At 44.5% G+C, this 12048-nt stretch overlaps 1 protein-coding gene across 1 annotated transcript in view; it reads right to left on the minus strand.

Moving 5' to 3' along the window:
- Nucleotides 1-11366, minus strand: part of LOC126418619 (calcium/calmodulin-dependent protein kinase kinase 1) — a 1500745-nt gene extending 1489379 nt beyond the window's left edge. Inside the window, exon 1 of the mRNA XM_050085460.1 lies at nucleotides 11033-11366. Coding sequence (XP_049941417.1) covers nucleotides 11033-11048 — 16 coding nt within the window. The 5' untranslated portion in view covers nucleotides 11049-11366. The remainder of the gene's footprint in view (nucleotides 1-11032) is intronic.
- Between the last annotated feature and the right edge of the window lie 682 nt (nucleotides 11367-12048).

The following is a 12048-nucleotide window of genomic DNA, read 5'->3' on the forward strand; positions in this document are numbered from 1 at the left end:
TGTGTGACTCAAGGAAAACAAAGCTTGAAGTTGAGTGACCTGCTGCGCTGCTACAAAACCTACTTTATGAAAAAGAATGAAAGCTGCATGCCATGCAGAGTTTTACTCTAAGCATAAATAACTGAAAACAAAAGGTTTTGTACTCGCGTGTTCTTTCGCTACGCAGTTGTTATGAAACTATTGCCATCAGCTGGATCTCGTTTTGGAGACGGGCATGCCCCTATCTAGCTGTTCAACAGGGTAAAGGGGAGCTGCCGACCAAAGTGGCCGAGAGGTTCTAGCCGATACAGTATGGAACCGCGCGACCACTACGGTCGCAGGTTCGAATCCTGCCTCGGGCATGGATGTGTGTGATGTCCTTAGGTTAGTTAGGTTTAAGTAGTTCTAAGTTCTAGGGGACTGATGACCTGAGAAGGTAAGTCCCATAGTGCTCAGAGCCAAAGGGGAGCTACTGTGTACAGTGGAATCCCAGGAACGTTTCATTTCCGGCGAATCTCCACATGATTCAGGGCGAATGGATTAAAACAGAGAAAAAGCAATGTCGTTGCGAGAATTCGATCCTACACCCTTTGGGTTTCGTGCCAGACACTTTGTAGTATTTTTTTGTCATTGTTCGAGTTATTTGGTCCGGGCGGATGTGACACGACACCAAGATGGTTGTCGAATACTTCGATTTTTTTTCTTTTTTTTTGGAGAGCAGTCAGTCCTCTGACCAAATACGCTGAGCTATCGTGCCGGCGCCGCTAGACCGTGACACTAAATGCAAGGTAGGTTGCCGTTGCTTTCTCTAGTTATAGTGGCTCTTCGTTTGATAGCAATGACACCTTTATCATAATTTCATTTTAACTCATCATAATTCAGGTAATTTGTAAGTAATATTTGCAAATTTTTTTGAAAATTATATAAAAATGCAAAGGACCAATAGAGGGCGGAGGAAACGAAATGAAAATCCATGTGCCGATATGTGATGGAACTTCGATGATTAAAAATTCGAGTCAAATATACAGAGAACAGCAAGAATCCTCTTGTCAGTACGACGCTCCACCAAATTAGATGCCTGCGCTAATTAGATTCGAAAGGACGTCGTAAATATGTTGTATCCTCTGTTGCGTCAAACTGGTCGGAGCTAGTCCCACTCACGCTCTGTTAAGTAAAGATATGGGGCTCTTGCTGTCCACGGAGCACCTCAACATCACGCAGACAGTTCACAGATACACGTTTTATTTAATCGTATGGCTGGGGCCCCGCGTCGGGCAGGCCGTTCGCCGGGAGCCGGCCTTTCAATTTGACACCACTTCGGCCACCTACAGTCGAGGAGGATGATAGGAGGTTGATGAGGACAGCACAACACCCAGTCCCTGGGCGGAGAAAATTCCCCGACCCAGCCGGGAATCGAACCCGGGCCCAGAAGATTGACAATCCGTCACGCAGTCCATTCAGCTACCGGGGGCGGACATAGATACACGTGCCATGAGTGAACAAGAACTGAACAGCTGAAAAATGGCACCGCGATACTGTCGCACGAGAGGTTGGACCAGGAGGACCCTGGATGCCCGTGACGTAAATTTTGACAGTACACGAGCGTAGCCAGTCTGGCAACCGACGTAGTTTTTTGTTGATTCAGGTGACGAGTGGTCCGGTATAGGTGTTTTTATTGTCTTTCGAATCATATCGCTTACGTCGTGGCAGTGGATAAAGCTTGCACAAAATCAAAAGGACAACCATTCTTACAGAATTTGAACCGATTCAAATGGCTCTGAGCACCTTGGGACTTAACATCTATGGTCATCAGGCCCCTAGAACTTCGAACTACTTAAACCTAACTAACCTAAGGACATCACACAACACCCAGTCATCACGAGGCAGAGAAAATCCCTGACGCCGTTAACCGATTCGCTCAAGTCTGAAACATAGAAACGCCGCACGTAAAATAACTCATAAAAACGTGTCTTTTACGTGTAAGATCTGAGTAAAGCTCTGTTTCTGAAAGAAAGTTTTCACTTTTGTCGTGAGAATGCATTTTCTATTTCGCTGATTCACTTTAAACCGTTACCGCGCATTCAGTTGGCGTAAGAAAGAATTTTACGTGCTACGTTTAGCCCGGTTTCAAACCACCATATCTCGCTAACGGATAAATATTACTTAATGCAAAAGAAAATTCGTTTCACTCTTGTCCATTCATCTACCTTCGTGCAAAGTTTGAACCGATTCGCATAATTTTGAAGTACAGAAGTGGCACGCTTCTAAAAACTCCCACAAAAAATGGTTTTCTTTCTTGTTTCTGCAGATAAAATCCGAGCGGTGCACAGACAAAGGGTGTCATTAGCTGAGCACTAATTTCAGCCCAATTAAATCTTTCACAAAAGGAATTAATCGATGAGCACAATTTTCCTGCGCGCCAGCTCCGGTTCGTCATTGTCAAATTTATGCTTTTAATGAGCCATGCACTTATATTTCATTACTCGTCATTCCCAAATGTCTGTAACACAATGACAGAAGTGCAGTAAATAGGCAAGAAACATTAACCTTGCATATTACAATTTTCAACACTACCGTCAGCTATAATTTCATTATCAGATTATTGGCAACAGGTTTCGACTATACACTTCATCACCAGGCCCTCTAAATGTATAATGGTGAAGTGTATCGTCGAAAGCGATTGTCAATAAACTGATGATGAAATTACAGCAGACGGTACTGTTGCAAATTGTAATATTCCTATCGGAAATCGGCGTACTTTTACGCACTAATATAGAAACACAAAAATACCCAATCGGAAAACACGCGTCATGCATGCATTTCCCGCGAATTCGAACGGTTATGTTTATGTACAAGCGCTGAATGTACACAGTATGCTGATAAAGGAATATGCAATGGCTAGTGAGCTACCAGTCAGTAAGGTTTCTGTCTACATGACGTTTAGGAAACGTTGTACATGTAAGCCGATTGGTATGCGCAAGTCTATACGGAGGTGACAAAAGCCACTCGATACCTCGTAATATCATGTCGCACCTCCTTTCGCTCGACGTGGTGGGACAACTCGACGTGGCGTGGACTGAACAAGTCATTGGAAGTACTCTGCAGAAATATTGAACCATACCGCCTCTGTAGCAGTCCACAGTTGGAAAGTGTTTCCACGTCGGGGGATTTTGGTGGGCAAATCATTCTCTCGAATTGTCCAGAATGTTCTTCAAACCAATCGCGAACAATTGCGTCCCGATGACAAGGTGCACTGTCGTCCATAAAAATTCCATCGTCGTTTGGGATCATGATGAATGGCTGAAAACGGTCCCCAACTAACAGAAAATAACCATTTATAGGCAATGATCGACTCATTTGGACCAGAAGACCCTATTTCACGTCATTTAAATACAGTCCACATCATTATGAAGCCACTACCACCTTGCGCAGTGCCTTTTGACGACCTGGGTCCGTGGCTTCGTAGGGTCTGCACCATACTCTAACACTACCATCGGCTCTTAGCAACTGAAGTCGTGATTCATCTGACCAGGTTACGGTTTTTTAGTCGCCTAGGGCCCAACCGATATGGTCACGAGCCCAAGAGAGTCGCTGCAGGCTATGTAGTGCTGTAGGCAAAGGCACTCGCGTTGGTCGTCTGCTGCCGTAGCCCATTAACGCCGAATTTCGCTGCACTGTCCACACGGATACACTAGTCGTATGTCTCACACTCATTTCTGCGGCTGTATCATGCAGAGTTACTTGCCTGTTACCTCTGACAACTCTACGCAGACGCTGCAGCCCTCCGCCGTTACGTGAAGGCGGTCGTCGACTCTTGACACTGTGGATCTCAGAGTACTGAATTCCCTAGCGATTTCCAAAAAGGAATGTCGCAAGAGTCTAGCTCCAACTACCATTCCGCGTTCATTCTCTTCGGAAACCTTTTACTTGAATCACCTGAGTACAAATGACAGCGCCCCTAATACACTGTCCTTTTGTATCTCGTTTACGCTATAATACCGCCATCTGCATACGTGCTTAAGTAACACGAACAGTTTTGTTTTATATAGATTGTACAGGTTGCGTATTTTGATGAATTTAGTGTGTGTGGTGTAAATTAACTTTTACTCTGAATAGAGCGGACAGCCTGGAGAACTACAATGAGAAAACCTGCCTTTTGGCAGAATACTGATGATGATGATGACGAGTATTAGCGGACCTCTAAAATGTTGTGCTAGCAAAATGTTTGTGTAGAAATATCCCAGCATTAATTAGAACTCGAGGGAATTATTCGCAAATGGAGAAGAAGCGGATAACTATCACTGGTACGACTGGTGCCTGTATACGCCCAAGTTCTACAGTTATATGTGTCTTTCAAATTTAGTTGAGTCTACGTGACTACCTACAACCCACGGATGATAGGTACTGATGATATCTGAAATCTAGATCTCCAATAAAATAGGGAGGATAGTACGACTGATGCTGACCTTTCTGTCCTGGATAATAATTCCGAAAATTGTTTATTTGGATTACACAGTTAATTTGTTGGAATTGTTGAACTTAAAATTTTGATCTTAAGTATCACAATGTCACTGTATTTACTTGAAGACAGTAGTCGAGTAGGTGCTATCGTTGTACTCTAATTGCTCACAGTGCACAAGAGAGAGAGAGTCCCGTTCCAGCAGTCAAGAAGAACAGACGTGCTCTGGGCGCATCCTGTGTTGAGCGTCCTGGAATTGCTCAGTGTTCTGTCAACGATGTCGGAACTCATTCACAAGCGAGTCCATGATATTTGGATTTGCAACAGCTTGCGCACAATTAAGGCGACTGGATCATGGCTGCATTGGCAACACGTCGGTCACTGTTTCTGCATCTTCAGATAGGGCCTACTTATTTATGAATCCGAACCACTCCAGTCGAATCAATGTTTTCGGATAACACGACTGAACTTCAATTGAAACTGTATGTTACATTTTTGTTGCTTCGTCCCTTTTAGGCCTGATTAAAATCGGCTCCTCTAAGCTCAGCAATTGAGTAACCATAAGTAACCATCGATGTTTTGGAGTATTTAGCAACACTTTCCTATAAAAAGCGCTTTCTTATATTTGTACGTTGCACTGTACTGAGCACCTTATTTGCATTATTTTACATACAGCTGTTGGCCACCACTTGAAAAGCCGTGGCTGATCGTTCATATCATCATGGTACGGAAAACATATTGTTTATTCTACTGTATACATAAATGATTTGGCGGACAGGTTGGGCAGCAATGTGCGGTTGTTTGTTGATGATGCTGTGCTGTACGGGAAGGTGCCGAAATTGAGTGACTGTAGGAGGATACAAGATGACGTGACGAAATTGCTAGTTGGGATGATGAATGGTAGCTAGCTCTTAATGCAGAAAAATATAATTTAATGTCGATGAGTAGGAAACACAAACCTATAACGTCCGAATACAACATTAGTCACGTCTTTTAAATATCTGGGCGTAACGCTCGAAAGCGATACGAGATGGAACGATGAAACGAGCGTGTGATGATTGTGATGGAGAATTTTAGGAAAGGGGGGGCTCATCTGTAAAGGAGCCCGCATGCAGAACGCTGTTGAATACTGCTGAAGTGTTTGGGATCCGTACCAGGTCTTCTGAAGGGCGTGGAAGAATAAGTAGAAGAAGAAAATATTATTTTTAGATAATATTGCCGAACAGGCTATCGGGGGCTGAGACACAACATGCGCGTGACTCTCGTTCTTTACTTCACCCGTCTGTAGCTGACTGGTCAATATTGCCACGCAGGGGACCCAGATTCGATTCCTGGTACTGACAGGGATTTTTTCCTTGATGGGAAGACGTGAACGGGATGCACTCAAGCTCGTGAGGCCAACTGAAACGCTACTTGAGAGAGATCAAGAAACCCGACGATGACCGGGAGAGTGGTATGTTGACCACATGCACCTCCATATCTACACCCAATGACGCAATTGGCAGAGGACGAAACGGTTGTCGGTGGAGCGATGGAACGAGCGTGTGATGATTGTGATGGAGAATTTTAGGAAAGGGGGGCTCATCTGTAAAGGAGCCCGCATGCAGAACGCTGTTGAATACTGCTGAAGTGTTTGGGATCCGTACCAGGTCTTCTGAAGGGCGTGGAAGAATAAGTAGAAGAAGAAAATATTATTTTTAGATAATATTGCCGAACAGGCTATCGGGGGCTGAGACACAACATGCGCGTGACTCTCGTTCTTTACTTCACCCGTCTGTAGCTGACTGGTCAATATTGCCACGCAGGGGACCCAGATTCGATTCCTGGTACTGACAGGGATTTTTTCCTTGATGGGAAGACGTGAACGGGATGCACTCAAGCTCGTGAGGCCAACTGAAACGCTACTTGAGAGAGATCAAGAAACCCGACGATGACCGGGAGAGTGGTATGTTGACCACATGCACCTCCATATCTACACCCAATGACGCAATTGGCAGAGGACGAAACGGTTGTCGGTGGAGCCCGAGTGGCCCGTCTAGGGAATGAATGCGGTAACGGTTTACCTTTGTGTCGCTGTATTGTACGAGGTGCGTAACGCAACCCTCACTTTTCCTTGTCCAGTTTCAGTTGAAAAAAAAAACGGAATTTTTTATGGGACATCGTGGAATATCCCTGCTTCAGCACCTGTAGCTTCATCAAGTTCCGATAGGTGGCGGCATTATATGTAGCCGTCAAAATGGCGTCTGTATGGAGATGCGTTCCGAGCAGACACCTGTATTTGGGTATCTTTTGACGGAAAACCAAGGTACAGCAAGTATTTGTAAGCGTTTGCAGAATGTCTACGGACACCTGGCAGTGACCAAAGCATAGCGAGTTATTGGGCGGCACGCAAACCTGTGAAATATCCCGCGTGCTCGCCAACCGCACGCAGCTGTCACTACTGCATTGCTGGAACGTGTGGACACACTTACTAGAGGTGATCGACGGATCACATCAAACACCTTGCTCTTCAACTGGAAGTCTCTGTTGGTAGTGCTGCCACACTGGTCCACGGGTTGTGGTACTCAAAGGTGTTTGCCTACTGGATTCCTTGTCGGATAGTAGAAGATTTCCATCTATTTGGCGCAACCAAGGACGAGCTCCAAGGGAAGCAGTAAGTGGGTGGCATCGAAACAATTCAGAGGCGGTCTGCTACATCTCCTACCGGTAGTTTCGAACAGCACACAAGCGTTACGGAAATGCTTCGGGAACTCTTATGGGAATCCGTGGAGGGATTTCTTTTGAGGACGACTATTGAGAAAATTTAGAGAACCAGCATTTGAAGCTGACAGCCCAACGATTCCCTCGCCTCCAACATACATTGCACCCAAGGACCATGACGGTAAGATACGTGAAATAAGGGCTCAGACGGAGTTATATAGATCATTATTTTTCCTGGTTCTATTTTTATTCACTGCACACCGAAAGGTGGATTGTGAAGTAACCATGCAGATTCATTTTTTTATTATTATTTCACTTTCTAACAGCTATATTGACAATTACCTACCAACTGTAATCGATTTTAAAATCACAAGGCATCATCCTAACAGCAAATAACGAGGAAATCAATGTGTTACACTTACTGAAGTGCATCACGTTATTTTTAGACATAATATGCCAATCACCAGATGTGTGTTTCACCTAAGCTCACAGTTGCATTTAAAATAATGTGTTGAGTGCAATATTGACTATGGCTGTGTGCTATAATTCGTGTGTATTTTTCTCGACACAGTTCGGGTGTGTTGATAACCAGTGAGTGAATTCATTTCTTTTCTTTCCATGCGCTGCTTTGTGATGCCATTCACCTCCGTTGTTACACTTGGCTGCTGCTACTAAGCTTGATATTGCAGTTCTGAGTCATTTATTGTGTGTATTGTGCGTCATTTTGTGTGCGTGTGTTTTATATACCTACATACGCAAGGTGTTCCAAAATGATCTCTACAACTTTCATATCGTATATTTCAGAACTGGAGACTGGTAGAAAGATATGGTTTGCGGTATAGTGGTCACACCCACCTGAAGTTTTAATAACCGTTTCAGTGTCTGCGACATCTATAGCACACCCCATATCTCAGCTACATTCCAGTTCCTCTCACCTCCATCGTTAATGTAAACTGCTGCTCTGAGGCGAGCTCGCAGGGCCTGCAGGTCCCGTACCAGAGTCTGGTAAAAAGCATGCTTCACAAAGCCCGAAAGAAAAAACTAGTTGCGTTCCGCTGGAGCAGCGTGTTATCTTTGGCCTGTCAATCATTCCACACGCTATGCCACCAGTCGGGCGTTGGCCATTTTCGTCGACGGCTAACCTGCAAAACCAAACAAGCAAACACAGGTGTGTGTGTGTGTGTGTGTGTGTGTGTGTGTGTGAACATCGTGCATCTTTCTACCTATCCCCATCACGTAATCAAAGTTTTAAAGATCATTTCGGAAGTCCCTGTGTATTTCCGTAAAGAATTCTTTCATTTCTAATTTTCCAGCGTCACATAACGCCCTCCCTAACGTCCCTAACGATACGTTCGGTTATCTCGGGCGTAATCACTCCGACCACTGTTATAATTGAATCTTAAACACGTTTAGCGACGAGACTAACTTGTTTGTGTCATTGTCCTGCAGAACGCATTTTATCTGCGCGCTAGCAGCGGCGATGGAATGTTGTAGGCCCGACTCAGTCCGTTGCGCTTAGCTGTTAGAGATTACATATTACCATCTGAAGTCTTATTTGGCAGACGTGTTCCATACTTCACGTACTAGTTACACGTAAATGTGCAGAGGCGACCCGCTATATGTGTACTATGCCTTGCGTGGTATATGTACACAATTGTACAACTAGCAAAACACTAAAATTCTTATCTTTGAAAGTGAGCCATTAAATTTCTCGTATTCTCACTATTAAAACCTACCATGTGAACAAACTCTGAACTTATCTTTTTAGTGACAAACATTATAGGAAGTACTAAAACGCTAATGTTTGGTGCACAGAGCTTCATAAGGCACCACATCGTCCATGACACACACGCACACGCACACGCACACGCACACGCACACACACACGCTGCTCATGAAATAAAGGAATTGACGCCGTTAGCACTACGAATGTCACCAGAATGTACCGTAGCTTTAAGGATAGGACAGCACGATTTCCCTTGGCTGCACGTTTGCTTAGTCAGCGGACGTAAATGCGACCACAAAAGCAGAGATCCGCGTCACGCAAACATGTCAACGACGCGCGTATCCTATCAGTTTATCGTCTCCGGTGACAGTAACAACGCCTGCGACAACACGCTGGATTTCTTCACTCTTGAAAGAGATAAGCTATATTGACGAAAAGCTTTTTAAGGTTTCTATCAATCTACGGCTGCTTAATGAACTCCTTGCATATCTAGTTCGTAAAGTGACTCGTTCCACATCATTTCATTTAAAACTGTGCAACGGATCTAAGGAAAATGTACCTAACTATCTCTTGAAACTTCATAGTAACTGTCTCTTTCTTATTCTTCAGCAAATGAAAACAACTTACTTCAGTTAGTACTAAGAATACTGCTGACTCTTTGTTTAGATTGTTTGTAAACACTTGGAACGCTCGAAACCTTCTGTAGGCATTCCCAGCCAAGTGTAGTGGAGTAGTACAAGGTGCGTCCCGCAACTGAATACAACTGTGCCAGAGACTTTCACTCTGCTGTTTTCATAGTTGCTTGTGCACTCTCCCTTCCTTCCTTCCTCCTATCATCAAAAATTACAGAACAGTAAAAATTTCGGTCACCTCTCTTGAGCAGTCATGGAATATCGTTAAGATAATTCAGTGGGCATAGCAGCACGCTGGGATGATCGTAGCTGGATTGTGAGACCTATTGTGGAGCTGCTGCCAGCAACGTAACTGCGAAATAATTTACATCATCAAGTTGTTCACAACTGGTACCAGTTTAGGCAGACCTTTCATCTTCAGCTGTTATGACAAGAATCGTAACGAATCTAAACTGTGCATTCATGTTTATTGTGAGATCACGCTGTTTGCTTTTCTTTTGGAAGTGGAGTCTTAGTTTATTTTAGCTTGCAAATTGTGTAATTTCTGTGGTGAATACAGGTGATACGATGAAAGCTTACGTAAATCATACTTTCGTGCTATTCAGGTGACGAAAGGTTGTTACTATGAAGCTGTGTAAGAACAAGGAGAAATAATTCGATGATTGCTTTGACGACACAACAGTCAACTTATGTACTTAAATAAGACTATCAGTTAAGATTTATCGTATTCCAGATTTAATGACGGTTTAATAACTTTTTTATGATGTGTGTGTGTGCTAATCTACCGTTTTCTGCTCATGCTTTATCAATTCCGGTAGCATTTACTCCTCTAATACGACTCTCCCATACGGCATCATCAGCCGAATGAGGGTGGGGCTTTATTTTTATACAGCCAGTACTAGCCATAAATTACTTACAATGACAGAAAGTAACTGTCTTTGTATGTTGGATGTCAACCTCAATAATAACTTAGCATAAGTTTCTGAAGCTGTTCTGTCAAATGAGGGCGTAATTTCGACTTTAGGGTGTAATTTCAATAGGAAGCTCTTGTCAGTCATATTACACACTACAAGTTTCGGTTTACAAATGTTTTCTAAAATTTAATCCTGCTACACCAACAAATAGGTGATGAATAATCGGTTTCAAATTCATGTTTTGGTCTTTCCTGTCACCACCAACGAATGTGTATGGAGGCTCGTGGGTAATTGTACTTCTGTGTTGCCGTAAGTGAGTGATTAACAGTTCTGATTAACTGTAGCGGTGCATGTTCAGGCAACATAAAAGTGCGCCATTATAAAATACACACACGACATTACGACATTGTTATCAGGAGACGAGAACGGTGTGGCGTCCTCTATGAAGAAGACAGGTGATGACTGAAATTGCAGGGCACAGAACTGTGACTGCCTAGATACCTGTAGACGTACTCATAGGAAAGGAATGAGCTTCCCGCACGTGTTGCGCGAGCCGGTCGTAACACCAACCACGTGCAGCTGAAGGTAAACAATGAACAGGGCCGTGTGTGTACAGCCTTACCTTTTATCGTATTCATGTCTGCAGCAGCCGTCCGCGGTAGCTCGTTTGCTGACTTCACAGCTCGTCGCGAATCCACACAGTAATAAGAAGGAGGAGAGATGAAAAACAATTTTTTTTTAACTTCCGCACCTCAGTCGATAAAAAACTGATATTAGAGAAAAGGAGCGAGTCGTCACTGACGGGAAAAAGCAAGAGAAGGGACACTTTGTCGAAACGTACACGCAACTTCCACCGGCAAAACGGAAGCGTCACACCGGAGCGTAGCGTAGCGTCCTGACAGGTCAGCGTGCGGAAATTCGCGGCGAGAGCTCAGGCAGCAACGCGCCGCCGAGCCGTGCTGACGGCAGACTGAAAGCTGGGGCTCCAGCCGCGGGCAGCGCGGGCCGTTGTCATGGTCACGGCGACCGCAGCGCCGCGAACCGGCGCGCGGCGCAAGCTGTGGCCGGACGCGGTGGCCGCGCTTCCATCCTGGGTCCCTCAGTCACACGTTCAAACAACAGACATCTCTTGTGTCCCCTGCTGGAGCGACGCCACTTGAAGCAGCACTGGTTTACAAAGGGACACTGAATTATGGCAACAAAGGCAACAGTGGCTCCGCCTGAACAATTCCTTGGTATTCTTATCGAGGGCTGGTTCGACCATCAGGCAATAATAGGCTGGCACCTACTGCCGCAAAATTTTAGGGACTGCAAAGGGTTGAATCAGAAGAATTGAGGACAAAGCGTGATAATTCGGTACAATCCACAGGAAATGAGGACGTCTGGTCATTTAGTTTAAAAGTACAGGGTGATTCAAAAAGAATACCACAACTTTAGGAATTTAAAACTCTGCAACGACAAAAGGCAGAGCTAAGCACGACCTGTCGGTGAATTAAGGGAGCTATAAAGTTTCATTTAGTTGTACATTTGTTCGCTTGAGGCGCTGTTGACTAGGCGTCAGCGTCAGTTGATGCTAAGATGGCGACCGCTCAACAGAAAGCTTTTTGTGTTATTGAGTACGGCAGAAGTGAATCGACG

This window comes from Schistocerca serialis, chromosome 9 (genome assembly GCF_023864345.2).
Source record: "Schistocerca serialis cubense isolate TAMUIC-IGC-003099 chromosome 9, iqSchSeri2.2, whole genome shotgun sequence".
NCBI classification, from domain to species: Eukaryota; Metazoa; Arthropoda; class Insecta; order Orthoptera; family Acrididae; genus Schistocerca; species Schistocerca serialis.